The 27,307-nt window shown below is 37.6% G+C and overlaps 1 protein-coding gene across 2 annotated transcripts in view; it reads left to right on the top strand.

Annotated features, from left to right (window-relative positions):
* Positions 1-7,147: 7,147 nt before the first annotated feature.
* The window catches only part of MAP9 (microtubule associated protein 9), a 35,388-nt gene continuing 15,228 nt past the window's right edge, over positions 7,148-27,307 (top strand). The window contains exons 1-7 of one of the 2 annotated variants that reach the window (XM_060116620.1): positions 7,148-7,237; positions 8,840-8,987; positions 9,733-9,817; positions 11,141-11,458; positions 17,517-17,746; positions 25,049-25,142; positions 26,943-27,103. In XM_060116620.1, coding sequence (XP_059972603.1) covers positions 8,913-8,987; positions 9,733-9,817; positions 11,141-11,458; positions 17,517-17,746; positions 25,049-25,142; positions 26,943-27,103 — 963 coding nt within the window. In that variant the 5' untranslated portion in view covers positions 7,148-7,237; positions 8,840-8,912. Of the gene's footprint in view, positions 7,238-8,839; positions 8,988-9,732; positions 9,818-11,140; positions 11,459-17,516; positions 17,747-25,048; positions 25,143-26,867; positions 27,104-27,307 lie in introns of both variants that reach the window. The other variant, XM_060116611.1, reaches the window with a different exon arrangement.

The raw sequence follows: 27,307 nt of genomic DNA, 5'->3' as shown, positions 1-27,307 counted from the left end.
ACATAAAGCTCTTTCTTGAGCCAAGCACGAAGTCCCTCTCCACTGAGATCGTTGTCTTCTCAACCATCCTCCTTCAGTCTAGGAAATCTCACATATATTTTACCAGTTGGATACCAGCCTTTCATGCAAACTAAAGGAATTTACCTCTACTCACCCTAGGAAAGTAAACTGAGTGCTTCTCGTCTTTAGGCTTAAGACGAAGTGTATTTCAGAGCTCTGCAACATTTCACCCACCCATCCTGCTTCCTCTGGTGGGGACTCCATGACAGAGACAGTACACCGTGAGTGAAATCCCGTTTGTCTCCATGTGACAGGACAACAAAATTTACTGTTCCGGAAAGGTGCCTTTTTACATAGAGGAAACACTGTGTAGCCAACACAGGCTTGCACCTCCTACCTGAAGGCAGCTTTGAACTAAGGAGAGGAGACCATTGTAGTGCCGGCTTGCCGGGTGAATAGTAGCCTGTTCCATTGTGACTGAGGAGTCTCACATTCCGAATCAATACAGTGTGTGAAATTTCTAAAATCGAGAGTGGCTCCGAATCACCCATGACCTAAGGAGAGCAGCTCGCAGGATACACATTTCACAGAGTGTTTGCTTCTACCGGGTACGTGAAGATGAGTGCATTTTTCAAGTGGCTCTTCACATCTTGCTTGGACTGTCGATTTAACAGAGCTCTCCAGGTACTTGACCTCTACATGGTCATCCCCCAAAAGATAGAGTGCTGATCCTAGACTTTCTCTGCAATAGAGTGTATGCAAGCCGGAATTCTAGCATTATTCCAAAGTGCCCAAAATGTTTCAATGGCTGAAACGGTACAATGTGTGAAATTTCTGAAATCTCGTTTGCATCAGACTCCCACTTGGCCTTTGGAGTGCAGCTCGTAGGATACTCATTTCACACAGTCATCACTCTAGAGGATTCTACCTTTTATGCTGAGATGAGTGCTTCTTCTTTTTTCCAGGTTTTCCCTTTAACAGTGGTCCCCATGCACTTGCCTTACATTTGATCCTCCACCTAAGGCGATAGCTCTGCACCTAGACTTTCCCTGCAGTATCCAGTAAGCAAGTCCTAGCCTCCATGTACGAGAGACAGGTCTAACCAGACAAGATTAAACTTGTCCTTGCAAATGCTTCCACCAAACGGTCCACGTTCACAATGAAAGCTACCCTCAGCAAAACTCCTCTGAGAATCCCCAGGATTCCATGAACAGTGCGAATTTCTCCTTTTGTAATATTATCTTTTTCTCAGCCATCTGGAAGAGAAGGCCTTTCATATAACATTGAAGAAAGATTTTATCCTTCTGAAAGGAAGGTACTTCTTTGTGGCAGTTTGAAGTTTTTTCCCTACCATTCTAAGTTAAATACCACCGGGAGGAGGGTGTTCAGGTTAGGCCCTAGAAGCAGCAGCGACCAAAGCCCTATGCCTACAGCTCTCCTAGCGTGATCCAAGCATGATAGTCCATCTCCACAGAGGTTGGTGTCTTCTCAACCATCCTTCTTTTGGCTTGAAAACTCACATATATTTTACCAGTAGGACACCAGCCTTTCAAACAAAGTAAAATGCATTTTTCTGTAGTTACCCTAGGAAATTAAGCTGAGCGCTTTTTGTCATTCGGCTGAAATGAAGAGTGTTGTAGAACTCTACAGCCATTCTCACACACTGCTCCCTCTGTGGATGACTCTTTGACAGAGACAGTACACAGTGCCTGTATTTCCCTTCTTCTCAATTTGAAAAGACAAAAAAATATTTTCTGGTCGAAATACAGATCTTTTAAGGCAGTGGAAGCACTTTCTAGCTGACTCACCCTTGCTCCTCTTACAGATATAAACTAACGTGGGGAAACCATCATTGTGTAGGTCTGCCAGAGGAATTGTAGCCTTATTCCAAAGTAAGCAAAGAGTTTCAAAAGGTGAATGAATACAATGTGTGAAGTTTCTGAGATCTAGCATGCATCAGACTTACCCATGGCCTTTGGAGAACAGCTCATAGGATACACATTTCACACAGCCTTCACTCTAGACGATTCTATCATGTACGCTGAGATGAGTGCATTTTTAAAGGGCCTCTTCTTAATTTGCCAGGTTGTCCCTTTAACAGGGCTCCCCATGCACTTGACTTTCATTTCATCATCCACCTAAGGAGAGGTATCTGCACCTAGTCTTTCCCTGCAGTACCTAGTAAGCAAGCCCTTCTCTCCGTGTAAGAGAGACAGGTCTAACCAGGTAACACTAAGGATTCGTCCTTTCAAATACTTCCACTAAACTGTCAACGTTCGCAATGAAAGCTGCCATTGGTAAAACTCCCCTGGGCACTGCCTGGTCTCCACGCACACTGCGAATTTTTCCTTCTGTAACATTACCTTTTTCTCACCCACCTGGAACACAAGGCCCTTCACATAGCATTGCAGAAAGGCTTTCTGCTTCAGAAAGGAAACTATTTCTCTTTGGCTGGTTGTATGCTTTTCCCTCTCATTCTCAGTTAAACACCACAGGGAGGAGGGTGTTCAGTTTAGGTCATAGAAGCAGCAGATATATAAGTCTTACACCCACAGCTCTTCTCTCATTATCCAAGTGTGAAAGTGCGTCTCCACAGAGGTCAATGTCTTCTCAACCATCCTCTTTGTGGCTAGGTATACTCACATATGTTTTACCAGTAGGACACCAGCCTTTCATACACACTTAAAGGCATTAGTCTCTAGACACACTAGGAAACCAAGCTGAGCCCTTCTCGTCATTCGGCTGAAGACGAAGAGTATTTCAGAGCTCTGCAAACATTCTCACATCTGCTTCCTCTGGTGGGGACTCTTTGACAGAGACTGTACACTGTGAATGAAATTCCTTTTGTCTCAGTTGGAGATGACAAAAATATTTACTGGTTGGAATATGGGCCTTTTAATAGTGGAAACACTTCCTAGGCAATTCAGGCTTGCACTTCTTACTTGAAGGCAACTATAAACTAAGCTGAGGAAACCATTGTAGTGCAGGCTGTCAGACGAATAGTAACCTGTTTCCAATGTGACTGAAGAGTTTCACGTGGTGAATCAATACAATGTATGAAATTTCTGATATCTAGCATGCATCTGAATACCCATGACCTAAAGAGAGCAGCTCGCAGGATACAGATTTCACACAGTAATTGCATGTACCAGCTACCCTAAGATGAGTGCATTTTTCAAGTGACTCCTCTTATCTTGCTTGGCTATCCCTTTAACAGGGCTCCCCATGCACTTGATTTCCATTTGATCATCCACCTAAGGAAAGGTCTCTGCACCTAGACCTTCTCTGCTATATACAGTAAGTACGCCCTACTCTCCGTGGAGGAGAAACAGGTCTAACCCAGTAACACAAAGCCTCTTCCTACGAATTGTTTTCACAAACGGTTTCACTTGCCATTTCATACCGCCCTTGGCAACGCTCAGCTGAAGATCACCAGACCTCTAATTGCAGTGGGTATTCCATCCTTCCTAATATTACTCTTCACTGAAACGTCCGTGCCTGGCCTTGGTACACATGGATGTGAAGAAAGGCCTTGTACATAGGAAAGGAATTGTTTCTGCTAGGAGGGGTGAAAACTTGTGTCTTAACCATTCTTGGTCAAACACCTTATGGAGAAGCATTTCAACTGTAGCCCATATAAGTCTCGAAAAGACCAGTCCTTCCCCAATGCTTTCATTTCTCGGTCACTGGCCTAAGGTCAGTCTCCCAGTCTTTGGTATGTTCTCCCATTCCTCCTGGTAGCTTGCAAAAATCCGTATGTTTTACCCAGTAGGATGCAAGCCTTGCAACAGTCTTAAAGACATTCACTTCTAGTTACCCTAGGGAATTAACCTAAGTCTGTCTCTTCATTTAGCTGAAGATGCAAGAATATTGCCGAGCTCAGGAACAATTCACGAAGTCCTACTTCCTTTGGGGATGATTTTTTTGTTTTGTTTTGTTTTGTTTTGTTTTTACAGAGAAAGTACATCATGCCTGAAATTCCTTTCCTCTCACTTTCAGAAGACACATAGGATTACTGCACAGAACACAAGCCTTTTCAGGCAGTGGAAGTGCTTTCTCTCCCAGTCACATTTGCATCTCTTAGCTGGATGCAGTTGTAAACTAACATGGGGAAAAAATCACACTGTAGGTACTTGTTTGAATTACAACTTCTGAGTTCGAATTATGAGGAATCATGCTTCTCTTGCTGTATTCATGTATGTCTGCTTAACAGCCCAAAAGAATACATACTGCTATATTTGACTAAAGATGGCCATTGTAGTTCATCATGTTTGTCTTTCTTCAAGATTCTGATATTCACCTTCTATAAGCTTCTTGCTGTTCTTCTCCCACAAATCGGCCCTGGTATTGATTGGTAAGTGCACTTGAATCTGGGCTCTTTCTCCTATCCTCTGACAACATAGGTATTCAATGTTTAATGCAAGTATAATCTTTATCAATTGACAACCAGAGGGATTTGCTTTTGTAGCATACTTCTCAAGATGTTAGACACGTGCTGTATGTTTTCAACCACTGCTGCCTGTGAGTTCAAGATCAATTTTCTCTAACTGCCAGTCAAAAGACATTAACAATTTGCCTGTTCTTGTGAAGGCAGGGAAATTTTGGAGAGTCACTTTTCATTTCCTTCTTGATCTGGAAGTGGAGCTTCTCACTCCCCTCCTTGCCTCTCAGATAGAGCAATGTTAGCCTCCATATTCATAGACCATTTCCTCTGCTTAAAATTCTTTCTTATCTTCTAAATCCATTAATCAACTTGAATTCACTTTCTCTGTGAAAACTCTTTAGAACCTCCAGGAAGAATTTTTCTCTCTTGAGAGCTTCTTACTTTGTATTCCTATAGAGAAATTCTCACAGTGTACAGTCATTATGTGTTTACTCAGCCTTCTAGCTCTCTCTAGTCTACAGGATCCCCAGGCAGGGACGTAGTCTTCTTTACCTTGGAACTCACCAAATCTGACCCAAAATGTTATGGGTATACTTACTTATTGAATGAAGGCAAAGTTTGGAAATGAAAAGAGTAGTAAACTCAAAAAAGGTTGCTAGGCAAATACTTCTGTGATCAAATACATATTAGAAAAGTGAAATATAGAGAAAATGTTACATAAGCTACTGAAATTTTGTCTGTTGGAGTGTTTTCATTTTCTTAGGTGAGTATCCATGAGCTTTTATAGGAATGTTTCAAAAATTATTTTTCAGCTTTAAATGCTATTTGTTTATTCTTGATTTCATTCATTCATTCAACAGTTATTTATTGCAAACTATACATCAGAAAACATCATGTTATTAATTCAGGTTTATTTAATGTCATTATTAACATATTATTATACTGAAGCTACCTGAAAATATTAATAAAGTGCATGATATTCTGCGGCTTAACATAATAGTGGAAAAACATTGTGCTTTAGGGCTTGTAAGAAATTAACTAGTTCAGGTTAACTGTCTTATTTACTACAGCTATGTATGATATAGCTTTTATATCCTGTATTAATTATTTTGAATGAAGTTAAAAATATAAATCTAGTGGGTTCTGTAAAAAAAGATAGACTCTTTCCTTAAAGGCTCTTTTTATTAATATCTTTTTGAATTTTATTTTCTTAAGCCATATCTAAGTGAAAACTATATTAGCCAAATGGATGAAAAAAATGAACAGAGCATTTTGAATGAATATAAATATTTCAACATAAGCAAATTAGTACCCCACATATAAGGAAAATGTGGACATTGTCCTTTCTTTGTAGACACAGGTACTATGATGGAATCATATTTGTTGATTAATAACTTACATGGGTCAGAAAGTTAACAGTAAGTGGTGAATGAAAAATCTTTGATGCAGACATCCAAAAATGTTTGAAAACATCAAAGTTAAGCAAATGTTGATCAAAATGAGTTTTTCAAACAAGGACAAGTTGAGCATAAACTGAACATGGTATTTAAAAAATTGCACTGCACATATTGTTAAAAGCATAGGTTGTTTTTTACACTAAATTTCGTATTTCTTGTTATGCACATTTGGTTTCTCAACACATTGATTTATTAAACTTATATCTCAATGTGATTTGTTTATGAATAATTGTTGAACAAGTGAAAATAAATTTCAGAGTCAGGGGAAAAATACCGGCAACAAGTTTAATTACTTGTCAATGAATAATAACTGCATTCAGACAATTTAGGATTGAGCTCCTTCTAAATTAAAAAAAAAAGTAGAAATCCTTGTTATTTTAAAGTCTTTAAAGAAAAGTCTTTGTTTATTTGTTTAAGGATTACCTATGCTAATTAAGTGATGTTGATTTTGGTTACCTTATCAGCACACAGTCCTCTGCCTATTAGATCATTTTGTGGACTGGTTTGATTTTAGCCAGATTATCCACTGAGTACATATACAAAGCGGGGAACTTTACATTAAAGAAACACTCGGAATGGGTTTTCAGCTGTGTCGACAAGGGGTGACTTCTATCCAGGCCCTTTGTGGCTGAGTTGCACAAAGAGAGTATCTAACATTGACAGAATGCAATCCCAGGCACTCTTCCAAATATTCCATCTGCATGATTTCATTCAATACTGACAGCAACGCTCTTAAGTTGGCTATTAATATTATTATCTTTATTTATTTATTTTACAAAAGAGGAAACTGGGGTGTCCAGACGTTAACTTGCAGGACGTCACATGGACAGAGGGAGGTGCACCAGGATTCAAACGCGCAGTTGGACTCCTGAGCCTGCAAACGTCTCTATCTTGCTATTCTGACCCGTCTGTCAGTGCACTAGTCCGTTAGTGCACTACCTCGATTCACAGAACATCATGTCTCTAACAACTGTGGCAAAACGATGGATGTGCTTTGTGCGGCTGAAGATCTTAACGCCACTGACAAGCGCCAGCTCTCAGCGCGCAGGTGGGAGCTGGACAGGTCCTGTCTCCTAGGTAATGACTGAAGCACAGGCGGCCGATAAAGCACCCTTCTCCCCAGACCCAGAAGGCTGATGTCATTTCCTTCGTCTGGGCGGTTGCACCAGTGACACGGAGGGCTGTAGGGCGGTGTTAGGTACCCGAGAGACCCTGCGGCGCCGTATGTCACTTCCTCCCGGAGACGCTGTTTCCTAGCAACTGCTTCCCACCTCCGTTCTTAGTACCGCCTCCTCGCTCACTGCAGAGTTGGTCTCTGAGAGCAGCCAGGCGCAGGCCCAGGAGACGGGCCAACAGCTGGTTCCTCCGGTCGCGGGGAGACATCCGCAGGAATGCAGTGAGTACAGAACGCGGGACTTGCGGGTTGTGGAGAATCGGGGCGGAGGGGCGCTCGGCTGTGCACCGACCTGGCTGGTGGCGGGTGCTTGGTCGGCCACGCGGGGCAGAGCGGGCAGGGACAGGGCGCCACCTGGCCGGGTCGGAGCAGTCCCCCGCCCCGCGCTGCTGAGGGCGGCGGGGAGAGTGAGCAGCCTCCTCCTGGAGCACTGGAAACGTCCACAGGACCATTTAACAGAGATTTTAATGCAGTTCATCGCAGAAGCTTCTTTTTGTTTTATCTAATAGTACTTCAACACTTGTGAGAGGGAAGAGTGGCTGGAAAAATATCATTATTTACGATCTTTTTCTTTCCCAGCACTGTATGTAAACTTTAAAAAAAAATGGTTATGTTCTTAGTTATGTACACTAAGTCCCCTACCTATGAACCTTCAAGTTGCGAACTTTAAAAGATGCGAACCTGCATTCTCATGTCCAATCACGTACGTTAGTTCATGTGTATGGTGTACACTGTCACGTGTGTGCGTCCTCTACAAGTGGTTGTGCTTTTGTGTACTTTACTGTACAGTACTTTATAGGGCACAGTAGTTCAGTATCTTTATTTCAAGCCCAGGATCCCCGGAAGCAAGAGGGTAGATAGAATTGAAGGCAGCCAGGAAGGAGAATATGTGCCATCAAAGTCAGGCGTGAGTGAAATTGCAGCTCGCCCTCCGTCTCCTATTGCTGACAGTCCTTCAGCTCTACCGTCTCCCTCCTCCTCTCCCTCGTCCAATCAGTAACTCTTCTTGCCTGTTCACTTGATGCCGGCCCCTGTATGCTAGTTGTTGTACTGTACTACTGTTGGGTACCTAGGCTAAATTTGTTGGACTTACGAACAAATTGGACTTACAAACACAATCTTAGAATGGAACTCACTGGTATATAGGGGACTTCTGTACTTCAGAGGCCCCCAACCCCAGGCCGCAGACCCCTGTCAGGAACGAGGAACTGGACCGTACAGCAGTGGGTGAACGGCGGGCGAGTGAGCGAAGCTTCATCTGCCGACCCCTATCGCTCCCCATCGCTTGCATTACCGCCCGAACAATTCCCCCCACCCACCATCTGTGGAAAAATTGTCTTCCACGAAACTGGTCCCTGGTGCCAAAAAGGTTGGGGAACGTTGCTGTACTTTATGCTGACAGTCGTCTTCTTTGTAGCCTTTTAAATAAGTATGGCTGTTTTGTAGGCTATATTATACTTTTTGAATGGAAGAGAGGTGAAAAAGTTTCTATTTCAATTGGCAACAACCTATTGCACTCATTATTTAAATGAGTGCAATAATTGTAAAACTTATTTATGATAATAAAATAGTTGTAGCAATATTTTTGGATAACTTCAGTTTGAATTTTATTTTTCTGAAAACAAGTTTGTTGGTAGAATTTGCTTTTTCTTTACAAGAACTCTGTTTATTACTCTGCTACTTAAAAGTGAAGATATAACTCAATGTTCATATGATGCTTTTCTGGTTTTAGTTTGGCTTTGGGGTCAGGGAGGGAGTACTAAGTGTAGTAATGGAAATTCTCAAACATGAAAAAAAGTCTAATTTGTTTTTTATATATTTCAGCCACCATCAGAGGTTGAATTATCCCTATCATTTGTTAGCCATTTTATAAAATTAGAGAATTAAAATAAACACTATGTCTGATGAAGTTTTTAGCACAACTTTGGCATATACAAAGAGTCCAAAAGTCACCAAAAGAACTACTTTCCAGGTAAAGTATTTTTATTTTGAATGATTTTACCAGATAAACACTGTATTAGGAATATTGGACTTGAAAGTGCTTCCATTCAATACAACAGTCCTATGTAAAGCTGGAGTAAATCTATGTTTCTTTTGAAATTTTGTAGATGATTGTATTTGTGCTCCAGTATTACCAACTCTTCTGTGTGGCTTTAAGTCTACCAAATAAACTCAATACTAGGTTCTTACTATATTAAAAAGTTAAATTAGCTTTTAAAAGTTGAATAGCAGCTTCTAATTGCCATTTTCATATAAAAATTGTTTTTTTTCCCCCCTGGTGTAACATTATAACATTTAGGCTTTCTCTGTCCAGTCACTACAATTTTGAACTCAGCCTCTAAATTTGCAGTATTGATTACATCTGTTAACAGCAATATGCTGAAAAAAAGATCATAAAGAATACCAGTTTCTTCCATAATGCCAAATTATAATGAACCCTGTCTAAAATGAGTCCTTCAATTAATTTGCTTGGTGTTGTCTGTCTTCTTTAATTTAACCCAAAGCTCCATGAGGAAAGGAATTGTTTGTGATGTTCTGCATTGAGTCTTAGGGGTTGGGTGCATGGCATAAGGTAGGCTTTCAGTGAATATCTGTTAAATGAATGAAACTTAAGTTTTAAGGCAGTTATTAATCAAGCATTATTTGTTTAAAGAATGAATTCAATATATGAGACCTCCACATTTGGGTAGAAATTGATTTTAGTTATTTCATTTCAGGATGAACTAATAAAAGCAATTACAGCTCGCTCAACCAGACAAAAAAGTTCTGAATACTCAGATGACTTTGACAGTGATGAGATTGGTATGTGAGAACATGGGAAAGTAAACCACTTCTTTTCTTTTTGCTTCTTTAGTTAGGTTTAGCCCAACTCTGCAAAAAAATCACTATGTTGAAATAATACTTATGAACTCATAGGTTTTAGATCTCCAACTTTTCTTTTTTTTTTTTTTTTTTTTTTTTTTTTTTTTTTTTTTTTTTCAGTACGTGGGCATTTCACTGTTGTGGCCTCTCTCGTTGTGGAGCACAGGCTCCGGATGCGTGGGCTCAGTGATCATAGCTCACGGACCCAGCTGCTCCGCAGCTGGTGGGATCTTCCCAGACCGGGGCACGAACCCGTGTCCTTTGCATCAGCAGGCGAACTCTCAAGCACTGTGGCGCCAGGGAAGCCCTCCAACTTTTTAATGAGTAAAAAGCCACTCTTAATTTTAAAGAAGTTGTATGATTGTCCTTGGTTTTCTTCTGAATGTGTGTATGAAAATAAAATTTAACTGACAGCAGATTTGCTTGTTAGTGGTAAACCACATTGGAGATAACAAGTTCATCTTTAAGGTCAAGCCTATAAGGTAATAACTAGGGCCCATAGAACTAAACTTTGTGCACGTTAGGATCACTTTTATAATGCTTTTTTATAAATCAAGGGTTTTTTGGCTGTGAAAGGGAATCAGTTTAAAAAACCCAGTATATCAGTACTGTATGGTTAATTTGGTTTCTTTTGATTACGTAAAATATTAATATTTTACATTTCAGGATAAACATACAAAATTATAAACTTGAAATTCAGTGTTTTATACTTTCAGTGAATAACTCTCAATGTTCTCTGTAAAAGTAATCAGAACAATAGTTAAATCATTGCTTTATAGTTCAGTTAGCATTCTTTATTATTCTTCTCATAGTAAAATCTAATACTGTGGTATGGATGGAATTGCAGTTCCAAAATTTTTATGAAAAAACATTATTAACAAATTCTTCCATTTACAAATATTATTGATTTTATGAAGTTTTTGAAAAAAATAGAAAAGATTTAGAGTCCAAAATCTAATTTAAATGTCCATGGCTGATTATTACTTTGAAGAACTTTTGAAGGACTTTTCTCAGAGTAAGCACAGTGCTTGGCTTGACAAACTATTCATACTCAATAAGTATGTTTTGAATAAATTAATGAAACTGAAATTTTTATTTTACAAATGCCAGTAAAACCTGCCAAAGTTAGCTGTTTTGTAGGGCTGCAAATCTATTCACAGTTGTAAATTCATTTCCAGTCTTTAAGGTAATCTTTTTGATTGATGTAATCTTCAAAACTTTAAAATATACTATTGAAAATATTTTTTCTCTTCTATTTTTCAGTTTCCTTAGGTGACTTTTCTGACACCTCAGTAGATGAAAATTCAGTTAAGAAAAGGATTAATGATTTTCATATATCAGATGATGAAGAAAAGAATTCTCCAAAACTGTCTTTTTTGAAAACCAAGAAATCAATGAATGATGTGAGGAAAGATGAGCCAGTCGTCTCTATCAAAAACGATGAGATGGCACCTGATGGTGGTAACGGCATGATTGTAAATCCCTTATCTGAATCTCAAAATAAACAACAAGAAACTGAAAAGGAGAAAATTAAAATGGCAACGAAACCTAAAATTCTTCCAATCAAAAGCACATCTTCAGGTAATTTGTTAGGTTACTGTAATTGCATTTCTTGAAAATTTATTTTAAGATAATCAGTCACAAAATACTTTTATATGGTAGCTAAGAGATTCTTTTAAATTTTTATTTATTTATTTATTATTTATATTTGGCTGCGTTGGGTCTTCGTTGCCGCTCACTGGCTTTCTCTAGTTGTGGAGAGCGGGGGTTACTCTTCATTGCAGTGCACGGGCTTCTCATTGCGGTGGCTTCTCTTGTTGTGGAGCATGTGGGCTTCAGTAGTTGTGCTGCATGGGTTCAGTAGCTGTGGCTCATGGGTTCTAGAGCACAGGCTCAGTAGTTGTGGTGCATGTGCTTAGTTGCTCCGTGGCATGTGGGATCTTCCCAGACCAGGGAACGAACCCGTGTCCCCCACATTGGCAGGCGGATTCTTAACCACTGTTTATGGTGGCTAGTAGATATTTAAGAAAAAAAAATCAGACTTAACTTTTCAATTTTACAGATATAAATAAAAATAATAGAACCATAGAGAAAAACCATAATTCTGATGTCCAGTTGTACATTCAGTATTGTATCTCTGCTAGTGCCTGATAGCTGGCCAAAGTACCTTCAGTCATCCACAGCTGTGGCTCCAAAGCTCCTGGGTTCAGCCTTGCTTAGGCCTGTGAGCTCCAATTTTGTTTTTAGCAGTGGAATTACAATGGAGTCCTTTCTAATCCATCTCACACTCCACACATCAGGGTTATAGCAGCATTGGAGCTAGTCCTTAAAACAATCATTTCCATACAGCCATTTGCCAGAATTTTTTTGGCATTTGTATATTTGTAGGGGGTAGTGGGGGAGGTGTTGTTGCTGTCATTGTTTAAGCCTCCAGACTTTCCTTAAGAAAAGAGAATCTCCATTTGGTTTCTGTGTTCCCCAGGAAAATCCACTAAAACTCAATTTTCTGTGAGGATGTTCCTGGTGTGATTACAGTAGTTTCTCCACAGTTCTACTGAGCTCTGTGCATAGTGCAGCAGAGATGGAGTGAAGCAGGCACCAACTGCTGTGACGTCCTCTGGGCTGTCATGCAGAAACAAGGGCATAGAAGTTTAAGGATTTAGAGTCTTCCAGTCTTTTTCTTTTCTATAGAAAAAAAAATAGTAGTTGATGCTAACCTTCACAAAAACCTCTTTCCTCCATATCGTCATTAAATATGGTGCTGGTAAGTATTTCATACTTTATGTAATAGCACTGGTAACCTTAGGCAGAGCTATATTTCAGACACTCCTTTTTCCACCCCCACAATTCCATCCACTTTCAAATGAGGAGAAGATATGAGCAAGCAGGGATACTAGGGGAAAAGCTACTGCAAGTTAATTATGTGTGACCTCAGCCGTAGGGTAAGCCTCACTGTCTTCATGGGGGGTATGGGGAGGAAACCTGCTCTCCTTTCCTACAGAATTGTTTTAAGAATCTACTGAAGTCTGTCTCAAACTATAAACTTCTACAAAAGTGTAAGCACAAGGCCTAATGAAACAGAATTAACTTGCTAAAATGTACCTTCCCAGTGTACTGAGTAAAATCAAAAATGGGGAGAAGGGAAATGTAATCAAACAGTGAATAATCCATTACATCACCATTTCCCAGAGTATGTTCCACAGTTTGTTCATTGGTATTGAGGGGAAAACATAGAGTTATAGGAATTTTAAACCAATTTCTTTATGAACTTCTTGGAAGTGTTAATAAAGATATATGCACGATGAATCTTCAAGAAAGAGTATGCAGTATTTCCTAGTCTTAGTTGAGTTTAAAAACCTATTTTTATGGATTACGTTTATTCTATTTGTCCTGATTCTAAAAAGCTTTTCATTAGGTTAATAAGAAAATGTGAGCATATTATAGAAGCTAAAAATTAGTCTGATACAGATAGAAGTATATAATTAGAACATTATGGTAGATAATCAGCAATAATCCACCCATTTAATACCTTTTTTAAAACCTGTGAGAAATTAAAATGAATGGAGATATACTGTATTTTGACCACAAGATAGCTCAGGATTCTAAATGTGCAATACTGTATTTTTAAACAATCATTAACCATTTGCAATTCAGTATATGTAGGATAAAAAAAATTACCAAAACAAGTAATCATTTACATTTGATTGTAAAATAAAACATTTTGATAATGTATAGATGTATTTTTTTTTTTTCTGAAAACTTGATGATGCTTCTGGAAGTGGAATTTTGGTATAAAATATATTAAAATCATTATTCCTAGGTTATTCAAGTTGAAGAAAAAAGTTGAGGTTGCTGGTTAGTGCCTGGCATGTAGAATTCATTAAATATTTGAATGTATAAATGAATAAATGAATAATTCATTCATTAAAGAAGGAAAGTGGTTAATGAAATTGGCTTTATCCTCTAAATTTTTAGACTTTTTTTTTTCTTATAGAGTTAAGAACTTAATATTTTTAATGTGATGAGATATTGCTGAGTATCACTTAATCTTTTATAAAAATATTAGAACCTGAAAATTTCCTTTGTTCTTGCTTGTCTTCTGTAACTAGTACAATAATCAAACTCTTTCACTTTTATCAGGTAATGGTCACATTGGTAGTGATTGTAGAAAGTAATTTTTACAGGTTATGCTGTTTTTATTTTAACTTTAAAGCAGGAGAACCTTGATTCCATTAGCATTGGAGTCTGGGTGCTCCTGCTTTAATCCCACAAACTAGAGTTTATGACTATGGGCACGTGACCTCTTTGTTCCTCATTTTATTTACCTGTAAAATGGAGACAATAGTTGAACCACCACTAGGGGTTTGAGGCAATTAAATTGAGTTCATGTATTTGAAGTGCTTAGAGCAATCTTGGCATAAATTAAGTACTCTATAAATGCTTTTACTATTCATTTTATTATTCAGCATTTGTTCATAAGCAGATCATTTTATTTATCCCACATATTTATTGTGGGTACGATATGTTTCACTGTTACAAGCACTGTGATAGTAGCTATCACTGCGGCATTACAAAGACCTAGTACCAATCCTCCAATACTGTCTTAGTCCGTTCGGTCTGCTGTAACTGAATACCACAGACTGGGTAGATTATAACCAACAGAAACCTGTTTCTTACAGTTCTGGAGGCTGGAAGTCTGAAATCACAGGGCTCACATGGTTGGATAGGGCCCTCTTCCGGGTTTCAGGCTTCTCATTGTATCTTTTTGTGGTGGAAAGGGCAAAGGAACATTGTAGAGCATTGTTTTAAGGGAATTAATCCCATTCATGAAGATTCTACCCTCATGACTTAATCACCTCCAAAAGGCCTCACTTCCTAACACGTCACTTTTGGGGTTAAGATTTCAACATAAGAATTGGGTGGGGGCACAAACATTCAGACCATAGCAAAGACTTTACAATTTGGTGGGAAGGTGTATAAAAGGTATAGTAAGAACACAGGAAAGTGGGCATCTAAATTTACCTGAGGGCATTAAGGAAGGCTTCCTAGAGGAGCTGGTGTTAATAGATATAACTGACAAATAATAGTACCTGTAGTCAGGACTGTGAGATGCAAATGATCCAATTCAAACATCAGTGGAAAGAGTTTATCTCTATTTTGAGCATGGATGTCAGAAGTCCTTGCTTTAGGTGTGATTAAGTGTAGAGAATCGGTATTTCTATATCATCAGGATTCTCTCTTTTTACTTTTGTCCTCCCTCCCTGACCCTCTCATTCTCTCCTCCTGCACTGTCACTGCCCCATTTACTCCATCCCCTGGTCCATTTTTCTGTCATTTGGTTTCTTTGTCTCAGACAGCCCTTCACTTGGCAGCAGAGAATGCCACTAGCGGTCTCTAAATCACATCCTTCTAGCTCCATGGCCTTAAAGGCACATCCACCAACTCCAAGTAGAAAAATCCTTACCTCCTGACTGCCTGCTGTGGTCAGGGGAAATGAAGTTTCTGTGATAAGCTGCACAGGAAGGAGGGGGCTGCATCACGTGCCCATCATTCTCACTGAGGTATGGAGGAGATATTTATTAACCCACCAGAATCACATGGATAGAAAGGAGGAGGAGAGGATACCCAAAAAGAAAACAGGAGTGTTGGACAAACCAGAACAGGAAATGTCTATATAATCATTGATATTCATTGAGCACTTCCCATGTGTCAGACACTGTGTTGTGTGCTTTGTATGTATTATCTTACTCAAGTCCCATGAGCACTTTAGCAAATCTCAGCTAATTCTACCTATAGGAAAACTGGAGTGTGTGACAGTTATCTGATTCGTGTAAGTTTACAATGCTAATAAGTGTCAGAGCAAGATTCAAATATGAAATATCAGAAATAGGCAACCCATACAGAGAGTGGGTAGAATGGCGGTTATGAGGGGCTGGAGGGAGAGAGAAATGGGAGTTGCTAGTCAACAGATGTAAAGTTTCAGTTATGCAAGATGAATAAATTCTAGAGCTCTGCTTTATGGCATTGTGCCTTTAGCTAAAAATACTGTAATGTGCACTTGAAAATTTGTTGAGAGGGTGGACCTCCTATTAAGTGTTCTTACAATAAAAAAAATGACTCAAAACCAGGCATTACACAATATTCTGCTAAAACTGAGGTTCCAAAGACAGGCAAACATTTGTCAGGAGGAGAAAGAGGAAGTGGACATCCTAGGCAGAGGGAGAGCTTGGCTGGGAAGCTCTGGTGTCAGGAGGGATGAGGCACAGCTGCAGAAGGACAGTGAGCCCAGCATTTCAGGACAGATTACTAAGAGGGTGTGTCAGTGATAAGGCAGCACAGGTAGCCAGGGACAAAACCATGAAACAGTTTATATTGTTCAGAGACCATGAGCTTTTTATTCTGTAAGCCTGGCTGATGGGGAGCCACTGAAAAATTTTGTGGAGAGGAGTGGTGACCCGATTTGTGTTTTATAAATATCACGGAGGCAGTAATCTAGGCAAGAGTAGATGAGGAACTGAGAGTGGGGATGTAGAAAGTGGGATAAATGAGAGAGAAATTTAGCAAGTAGAACGGATAGGGTATTGTGATTCTTTGGATTTTGTGGGAGGAATCTAGGATGACTCTTGGATCTTGGATTGGACATTTGACCAGAGTTTAGGACACACATAAAATTGGCAATGAAACATTTATAGCAGTTCCAATTACGTATGTTTGTAGAATCTTCTAGCAGGATTTATAACTCCACTTATTGATAAAAAGGATAAAGGTATTCATTAGTTCAGTTTTGAAGTTTCATCAGAAAAATACATTGGTAGAACAATGGAGAGATGGATATATATAACAGGTAAACTTTAGGGAAAAGTTCATGTAAAATGTTTCTTATCGTGTTTTGAGGGCTGGAAGTATACCAGCATTAGACTGTTGTTTTAAACTTAGAAGTAATGAAATAGTAACTGAGATATTTTAATAACTGCTGGAGAGGTTTTATGGACTCAGAGAACAGCAGCTCACAAGTTACCCAATTGTCTGTTCCTCCTTCCAGGGACATTTAGCTCTTCTATTCCCTGTACTGACATCATCTTTATACTTGTAACAGCGCTTACCTTTGTCTTATAATTTTATTTGTTTAGAATCGTCTCCTTTCCCAACCTCTAAATTCCTTGGACAGGGCCATTGCCAGTGTCTTGATTCTGAGGTCCATTAATGTGAGTGATGTGTATGGGGCCTGACAGCAGATACTCAATAAAGGTTTGATGGATGAACTGCCTCATTTTATAAAGGCTGAAACTCAGGCAGTTTGGTTTTGTTCGTTAAAAAAAAAATCTTTTTTTAATACCATGAGAGTTGATGAGTTAACTACTCACAAAAGAGAAGTATATTAGTTACTTCCAGGATGACAGCCATTAAAAAAATTTATTTGGTTATGAACTATCGCCTCCTTGTACTTTCTGGAGTTCTGTGTAGAGAAGGGTGTGGGCTTCTTCTAGACTCTCCAGGATAGAAAGCCAAGGTGCTTGGGCACAGGAGGGAAGTGTGGTGGCACCTGCGGTGTAGGAGAAGCCATGGTCATCTAAAAAATGTATTTTTTTTACTGTATTAAATTGTATTTAATGTATTAAAATATTGTATTTTTCTGCAGAAAATAACAGCAGCCTTGAAGCAGACAACCACTTTAAGCCTTCACCTCGGCCAAGGAGCATGTTGAGAAAGCACAGCCACAGGGAGGAGAAAGACAGGCTAGGAGAAGACAAAGACACTGCCCTCCATGAAGAGTTAGAGGCACATTCTGCACCATCGTGCCTCCCAAGGCTGAATGGCAGACAACCAGAAGCTGAGGAAAATGTATTCTCTGAAAACCTTGACCCTGAGGTTTGCACTACTGCTAAACTGTGTTTCTAATTCAGGTTTTTGCATCTGATTATGAGAGAAAGAATATTTGTGTGTGCGCGTGCATGTGTGTGTGTTTTACATGATTTATTCAGCAATTGATAAGGAAATACTTTTGTTTTTAAAAATATATTATATTTTATTGGATCTAAAACTCAATTGTAAGATATAGCAAAAATACAACATTATTTTATGTACTGCTAAGAAAGAAGAAAACTGCTAAACTGTAACATACGATGCATCCAATTTCAGACAAAGTAAAATGTGAAAAAAAATGTTGCCTTTTTGAATCTATGCAACACTTTAATTGCAAGAGTTTTTATTTACATATCTTTGAATTATATAATTTATGGCCAGCATCATTTTATTCATTTGGTTTTAGTCACTCAACAAATGTATACTGAGTGTTCACGGAACAGTCCTATATTTTTTGGGATATACCAGAAGGGATGTAGATATGATCCTTCAGGACTTCATCAGGAGTTTACTGTGTATTGTTATTAGGGAAGAACACTTGGCCGCCTGTCTTTACATTTCACTATAGTTAGAGAAGTTCCACCTCACATTTCAGAAGGGATAAGTATGGGAAGAACATTCCTCCTCCACAATCTGCTTGAGCAGATCAGAGAAAAGGAACTAAACAGTACTGGCTAAGCTTCTTGCTTCTTCTCCTGACTCCTCTGTGCTACTGATGTGAGAAAAGATCTGCTCCCTGGGAGGTGGTACAAAAGCAGACAGAGGAAGTCCTTTGTATCACAACTAAACAGATTAAACTCTCCAATTCAGGTCAGAAGTATGAGCACAGTAGGCTCTGATTCCACTCATCCTGTAGGTTAGCTTTACCAGAAAAGCTGGCAATTTGATATAAATTTGCCTGACTTCAATGTGCTATGTCGTAATTTGTTCTGAAAATCAGGTGAAGAGGGGGTGTTATCAAAACCAAACAATTATTTTATGTTTAATAAATTCATCTGGCCAAGTGGACACTGTGTTAGTTCACTGGAGCTGCTGTAACAAATTGCCACAAACTAGATGACTTAAAATAACAGAAGTTCTCTCAGTTCTGGAGGTCAGAAGTCTAATATCAGGGTGTGGACAGGGCCATATTCCCTCTGAAGGCTCTAGGGAAGAACACTTCTTTGCTTCTTCCAGCTTCTGGTGGTTGTCAGAAATCTTTGGTAGTCCTTGGCTTGTAGCTGCATCACTCCAGTCCTTGCCTCCATCAACCCATGGTCTTCTTCCCTGGGTCTCTGTGTCTCCCCTCATTTTTCTCTAAAAAAAGACACCAGTCATTTGATTTAGGGTCCTCCCTACTCCAGGAGGTTCTCATCTTAACTAATTCCATCTGCAAACACCTTATTTTCAAATAAGATCACGTTCGGAGATTTGGGATAGACATGAATTTTGAGGGAACACTATTCAAACTGATAGTGATACCTAACTTTAATTGCTCTTTGTGATGTATTCTATATCCCTTGATTAAAGAAAAAAAGTATTCCTAAAGTTTTTAAAGTAACATTATATTATGACAGAAAATTTAATTGAAAAATATCTACCCGTAATCTCACCACCTAATAACAACTATATTCATTATTCTTACTCCCCTTTTGGGCTGTTTTCCTATACTTGTTTTTATATTTGTCATCTTAACATTCACAATGTTTTGTATCATGCTTTTTTGTTTAATCTCTTAACATTAGGTCATGAAGTGTTTCCATGTTGCTGGGTGATCTTGAGACTATGTTCACCTTAATGACTATAACATAGCCCATATTGTAGAGATATTATCTTTGTTGGGTATATTAGATGCTTCTGTTTTTAATAGTCTAAATTTTCCTTGTTCCTCATTATAAAATTTTCCTGACCATGCTCTGAATCTTCTTTAAACCCACATTTTCAGGGATTTCCCATTAATTTTGTGTCCAACCCTTCTCTCTCCTATGTCTATAATCTTTGGCTCTGGAAGAGTCTATTTTCATCCACATTCAACTATGCTGAAGCCTCTCTAACTTTGTATAAGCTTTCACATGACACTGTACCTCTCTCCCTATTGCCTTACCTTCCTGCAAATGTCACAGCTGGGTATCAAAAGGGTGACATTTTCTTTCTCTCTACAACCTCACTTCCCACCTTTCCTTTGTGTGTGCATGTGTGTGTGTGTGTGTGTGTGTGTGTGTGTGTGTATGATGATATATATCTATGTTTTAATGTTAAATTAACTCATTATTCCTGGGATAAAATCTAGTCAATCATGGTAGACCATTTTTGTGTGGGATTTGATTTTTTAATATTTTGTTAAGATTTCTAGATCAATATTTATGCAAGTTGTCTATAATTTTTTTCCTTATAATGTTGTTATCAGGTGTGAGTATCATATGAACTGGGGAGTGTCTCTTCCTCCTTTATTTTTGAAAAGTTTGTTTGGTATGAAACCAAAAGTTTAGTGTCATTTTCCCCTTAATTGAGATAATTCACCAGCGAAATTATCTGGGCCTAGAATTTTCTTTGTGGAGAGGTCTTTGACACTAAGTTTGATTTTTTTTTTTTTTTTGGCAAATATTTGGTATCCAGATTTTCTCATCAGTTTGGTAATGTATATCTACTTAGAAATTTGTCCACTTTATCTGAGACGTTGAATTTATAAAGTTTTTTGTGATACTCCCATATCCTTTTGATGACAGTAACATTATCATGACATTCCATCTTTCATTTCTAATATGTAGTTTGTGTTTTCTGTCTTTCTTGTTAAATTTTGATAGGCATTGCTCAGTTTTGTTAAAACTTTCCTAAGAACCAGTGTTGGCTTTGTTAGCTTTCTCTGTTGTTTGTTTCCAATTTCATTGATTTTCACTCTTTATTATCTCTTTCTTTTATTTTCTTTGGATTTAATTTGCTTACCTTTAAGTTAGAAAATGTGTCCATTCATTTTAAGCTTTTCATCCTTTCTGTCAAAACCTTTGAAAACTATACATTTTCCTCTAATGCACTGATTAGCAGCACTCAATTTTTTTGATGCCATTTATTTTCATTATCATTCCTTTAAATATATTTTCTAATTTCCTTGTGATCTCTTTTTTGACCAAATGGTTATTTTATGGTGAATGATTTTATTTCTACATATTTAGATCTTCTCTAGATATATTCTTGCATAAATTTATAATTTAATTTTATTATGATCAAAGAATATATCTTATATGAATTCACATTTTTAAAAATTGTTGAGATTTTTTTTTAATGGCCCAGACTAAGTGTGTCTTGTGAAAGTTTCATTTGTATTAACAAAGAATGTGTGTTCTGCAGGTGTTAGATATAACGTTTTGTAATTTCAGTTTGGTCAAGATGGTTGGTAGTGTCATTCAGATCTTCTCCATTCTTACCGAATTTTTGTCTAGTTGATTTACCATGTACTAAATAGAGTGTGTTAAAATCTCCAGTTATGTTTGTGAATTTCTCTGTACTTCCTTTTTGTTCTGTCAGCATTCCATGACTCTGTAATTAGACACATACACATTCATCATTATTAGTTCTTGACCCTATTTAGCATTATGAAATTTTTGTATCTCTGGTAATGCTTCATATCTTGCAGTTTGTTTTGCCTGATATTTCAACATTTCAGTATTTGCATGGTATCACTTTTTCCATCGTTTTCTTTCAAACAATTTTTTCCTTTTTCTTTAAATGACTCTTGTAATAGCAGTTTGGTACTACTTTTTTATCAAGTCTGACAATCTGCTTTTTAATTGCGAACTACTTATGAATTCATTATTCCATTTATGAGTGTTTAGTCCATATACTTTTTAAAAATAAATTTATTTATTTTATTTATTTTATTTTTGGCTGCATTGGGTCTTCGTTGCTGTGCACAGGCTTGCTCTAGTTATGGCAAGTGGGGGGCTACCCTTTGTTGTGGTGTGCGGGCTTCTCATTGTGGTGGCTTCTCTTGTTGTGGAGCATGGGCTCTACGTACACAGGCTTCAGTAGTTGTGGCCCTCAGGCTCAGCAGTTGTGGCTTACGGGCTCTAGAGTGCAGGCTCAGTAGTTGTGGCTCATGGGCTTAGTTGCTCCACAGAATGTGGGATCTTCCCAGACCAGGGCTTGGACCCGTGTCCCCTGCATTGGCAGGTGGATTCTTAACCAATGCGCCACCAGGTAAATCCAGTCCATATACATTTAATATAAGTACACTTAGGGCCAATTTGTTGCTGTTTGTTTTCTATTTATTTTATCTATTTTTTAAAAATTGAAGTTGTTGTTCCTCTATAACTTCTTTCTTGACTTTTTATTCAGAGTTAATCACATAGGTTTTAGTTTTCCATTAGTTTTCTCTGTTGCCTTTTGACTATACCTATTCACGTTATATTTTTAGTAGTTGTCTTATGGATTACAAGATGCATCTATAAATGATCAGAATAGAGTTGACACTGTATTGTTTCACATTTAAAATAGAAACCTTGTAACAGTATAGTTCCATATACTCCCTCATCCATCATGCTGTTGATATCATGTATATTACACCTAGATATGATATAATTTCCACAACACAGAGTTATAACTTTTCTTTAAAGAGCCTTTTAAACTTTTTGTCTTAGACTTTTAAATAACTAAAAGAAGAAAAGAATAAACATTTATAGTTTTCTTAGATATATATACCATTTATACGGATCTTCATTTCTTCCTATAGATCCAGATTACCTTCTAGTGTTATTTCCCTTCAATCTTAAGAACTTATTTTTGCATTTCTTGGTTTACCAGTGATGGATTCTCTCAGTCTTTGCTTATCTAAAACATATTCACTTTATCTTCATTTTTGAAGGATGGCTTAGTTTAATATACACTTCTTGGCTGACAGTTTTCTTCTCCTATCCTCAGCTCTTTATAGGTTACCATTGTTCCTGGCCTCTATTATTTCTGTTAGGAAATCAGCAAATATTTATTTTGCTATCCTCATTATACAATGTTTTGTTTTTTCTAGTGGCTTTCAGAATTATTTTCAAGATTTAATCTTTTTTTCTTTGAATTACAGCAATTTGACTATGAGGTACCTAGATGTGGTTTTCTTTATATTTATCCTGCTTGGGTTTTGTTGAGATTTCAGGATTTGTAAACTGATAATTTCCATGCAGATGGGAAGTTAAAATTATTTTTTCTGTTTTATTTTCCTTCCTCTTGTTTGTAATTGCATGTACACTGAAATTTTTGATATGTCTCACTGATCTCTAAATTTCTTTCATGCTTATTTAATCTTTTTTCCCTTTGTTTTTTTTAGATTGAATAAGTTGTATTGTTCTGTCTTCAAGTTCACTGCCTTTTTCTACCATTCCTGATCTGCTGTTCAGTCTATCAGTGATTTTTTTTTTAATTTCAGTAGTGTTCAACTCTAGAATTCCCATTGGTATTTTTTGTATTTTCTGTATCTAATAATAAGATATCCCATCTGTTCAGTCACTATGTATATATTTCCTCCTAAGTGATTGAACATATTTATAATCCCTACTTTAAAGTTCTTGTTTGCTAATTGCAACATCTGGGTCATCTCTGGATTGGTTACTATAGAGTGTTTTTGTTGTTTTTGTTTTCATGAGTATGTGTCACCATTTTTTAAAACTTTACTTATTAACTTTTTGATTGACTACTTAACATTATGAATTATATGTTGTAGAGATTCTGGATTCTGTTATGTTCCTCTGAACATGTGTTCTAGCACACAGATATTATGGCTAGACAAATTCCCAGCTCTGTCTCCCTTGCCATGGACATTGACTGAAATCTCTGCTTAGTTTTTTTCACTTTCTAGCTACTGTGATTTTATAGGACCCTCTGAGGTCTTTCCCATGCCATGCATAGATGAGCCAAGTGTTTGAGGTGGATTTATATGCAGATATTTGGGTTCATGCCTTCTGCAGCTCTTCTCCAAATTTATTGGCTGGCCTTCTAATCCTAAACTCTATCTTCTGACCCCTCAAGCCAGTCTAGTAATGCTGCAGCCTTCTACTAAGCTGCACAGTTGGGGGAATTTCCTCAGGAAAAAGGCGACTAACTTGCAAATCTCCTTGGCTAAATCTTCCCTTCTCAGGGTAGACTCCAGTGTTTGAGCCCTTCTGCCATCTGCCCAGATGGTTTCTCTCTATTGCTTTTGACATATAATTTTCTTTGTAAATATTATGGGAAAGAAAATTAAAATTTATTATCTATGCAACAAAATCAAACTTCTTACATTATAATATCATCACCTTTAGACTAGAGTATTATTTTATAAAGAGATGTTTAATTTATGCACACAAATATAATTACTTCATTTCAAATATAATAATTATTTTAATTCAGATATAGGAATTTTGAGGAAAACTAAAGTGTATGAAATCTATGTAGTTTTTTTTTTTTTTTTTTTTTTTTTTTTTTTTTTTTTGCGTTATGCGGGTCTCTCACTGTTGTGGCCTCTCCCCTTGTGGAGCACAGGCTCCGGATGCACAGGCTCAGCGGCCATGGCTCACGGGCCCAGCTGCTCTGCGGCATGTGGGATCTTCCCGGACCGGGGCAGGAACCCGTGTCCCCTGCATCGGTAGGCGGACTCTCAACCACTGTGCCACCAGGGAAGCCCCTATGTAGTTTTTTATCTAAAATATTTGGAAGTAACTGTCTACTTGGTTTTATAAATTGCTTTCATTTGGTCAACAAGTAATATTTGTTTGAAACTAGGTTTTTACCTACTATTTCCTTTATACTTTCTAATAAAGTATATACTTAGAGAAGGAGATGTCAAATATTTACCTTAAGTATTTCTGAGATTTGATTTTAGAGCAGGAGTTTTGAAAATATAGAGGTTTCAGTCAAAGAACTGGAATAGCTCTTAGTGACCTCTTTTATTATTATTATTTTTATTATTATATATATTTTTTACGGTATGTGGGCTTCTCACTGTTGTTGCCTTTCTCATTCTGGAGCAAAGGCTCTGGACGCACAGGCTCAGTGGCCATGGCTCATGGGCCCAGCTGCTCCATGGCATGTGGGATCCTCCCAGACTGGGGTATGAACCTGTGTCCCCTGCATTGGCAGGCAGACTCTCAACCACTGTGCCACCAGGGAAGCCCTGACCTCTTTTAATGATCAAGATATAAAGGCTTGAAAGTTAAGCATATTATAACCTCCTTTGACTTACTTTTGGTGTTTAGCAGAAAACTAATAATGCAGATTTCAGAGTTATGAAGTAGTTTTAATAATCCTATTGCCCCCCCCCCCCAAATCTTGAGAACTAAACTTACTAGTAAATACATTTTCTTTAAATAGGATGCATGGTTAACAAGTCTATCATCATCATCCCTTAAAGAAAGTCTCGGAAATTCCTCTTCACCAGTATCTGGGGAAAAAGCCTCCATTACAGGTGATTATATCAAATTATTTTCCCTTATTTTATTTATGAACTCAATGTTGCTTAGAATGCAATTTGTAAAAGAAATAATACTTTACACAGTTATAGGGAAAATATATGTTTGTGTTTGCCTGAGTTTTAATCCCCAAAATCCAATTTATTAACCATGTGAGTGTAGATGCAGAGCTAGATCTCTCAATGCCTCAATCCCCCAAGTTATAATAAGACCAATCTCATAAGGCTATTGTGAAAATTAAGTGATACTATGCATTTTAGCCACTAACTCAATTCCTGGCACAAGTACAGTATTCACTAAATGTGAGCTATTATTTTGTGGGTGTTGCTGCAATAGTCAGCATAATGGTTAGGTGAACTTTTAGAGTGAGACTAAGCTGGATTTGAATCTAGGTACAATTACATGAGACAGTAACTAACCTTTCTGACCCTGAATGTTGCTCTTTAAAATGGGATTAATAAGAGTAGGGTGGTTGTGAGAATTAAATTAGTTTTAATATATGTAAAGCATATAGAACAGAACCATCGTTAGCACATAGTAAGTGTGAGGTATGAGTAGTTAACATTGTTTCTTTCCTTAGTCTTATGACATATAACTTAATGAGAGCTAAAGGCATAGCTGTTTTTAAGACTGGGATGTATAACTTACATTTATTAAGTGCTTACTATGTAGTATAATTTTTGTCATATTACGGATGAGAAAAACTGAAGTGCAAAGATATTGGGAAACATATCCAAGGTCAGTGATGGAGCCATAATTTGAATCTTTGGCTCCAAAGTCCTTGTTCTTTTCACTGAGTACTTTGATTAGCAGCTCTAAAGAATCAATTAATGATACTTTGAATCATGAGTAGTCTCCAAATATGAATGTATAACTGGAATTATAAAGTGATATTATATCTAGCTTACCTCAAAATGAGTTCCCCAGAAATGGCTGTAATGAAAGCCTCGTAATTAAGACTTTGACAGTAAAGATACAGGTTGGCCAGTAGGTGGATCCTAGTAGAACTGAAAGTTGGTGATCAACGCAGAAAGCACTGGTTTTCTGTTTACACATTCTAAAAGAACTGTTTACACATTCTAAAGTGTGGTAGAATCAGAATAATAGAAGCAATTCTGTAAAAGCAAAACTGAATCCTCCATGCCAGAGTTTAAGCCTGTCCCTTGAGCACTGAGAGGGTAAGTACTAGGCCTTCCTTTCCTGCCCTTTTGGTATCAGAGGCAACACTGTATCTAAGTGGGAGTAAAACTCTAAAGGATGGCTTTATTCTCTCTGTGTGGTGGCCTCTTCTAGAACTGCATTGATTCTTTGTTCTCTCTACATCTGTACAGTATTATAAGTGTATTGTTAGTAACTGTAGTATCTTAGAAATCTGTGCCTCTTGCTCCAGCTAAGAAACACAGGCTTTTGAATAGAATAGATATTGCCATTTCACTTACTTGGTTTATACACCAACAAGGGCTTGTGACATGTCTATGGTTTAGGGTTGTTTTTCCATTTTCTAAGGTGTGTCAAATGCTTTAGTAGATTTAGTAGCCATTTTTTTCTTTTGTAGCTCACTTGGGAAAAAAGTTTATTCAAGTTGAATATGATAGTTTTCTCTATTATTTTGCAAGAAAGAGATTATAGACAGTTTTAATTTAGCAGAAAGCAAATGAATCTGTTATCCACCTTATTAATTCAGAAGGGAGATTTAGTTCTGTTACTCTGTCACAAAATAGATCAGAATGAAGAATGCACTGAAAACCATAATTCCTTGAAATCAATTGAAAATGAAGAGAACTCATTTTTGATAGACTTTGTTACTACACTTGAGAAACCCAAGGAAAGTCAAGTGACTACTGATGACCTTGAAGAAGAAAAGGAGAAAACTGAACTGATTATGAGTGATGACTTAACAGTTGATGATCCACCACTATTTCAACTTCAGAGTATCTTATGCACTGAGTCTGTAAAGGTATTTATATAAAATTGTACCTGCTATACTACAGCTTAAAATTCAAAATAGAACTTTTAAATATTTTATCTTCCATGTTAGGTACATCTGAATTATCTGTGGAAATAATGGTATTATACTGTCAAGTGATTCTTATTCAATAGAATTTTAACTTCAGGGGAGGTTTGCAGTGAAAATAATAAAACCCAACATTTCATTAAAAGT

The sequence above is a fragment of the Mesoplodon densirostris genome, chromosome 1, assembly GCF_025265405.1.
Source record: "Mesoplodon densirostris isolate mMesDen1 chromosome 1, mMesDen1 primary haplotype, whole genome shotgun sequence".
Lineage (NCBI taxonomy): Eukaryota > Metazoa > Chordata > Mammalia > Artiodactyla > Ziphiidae > Mesoplodon > Mesoplodon densirostris.
This window is presented reverse-complemented; position numbering and strand designations above follow the sequence as displayed.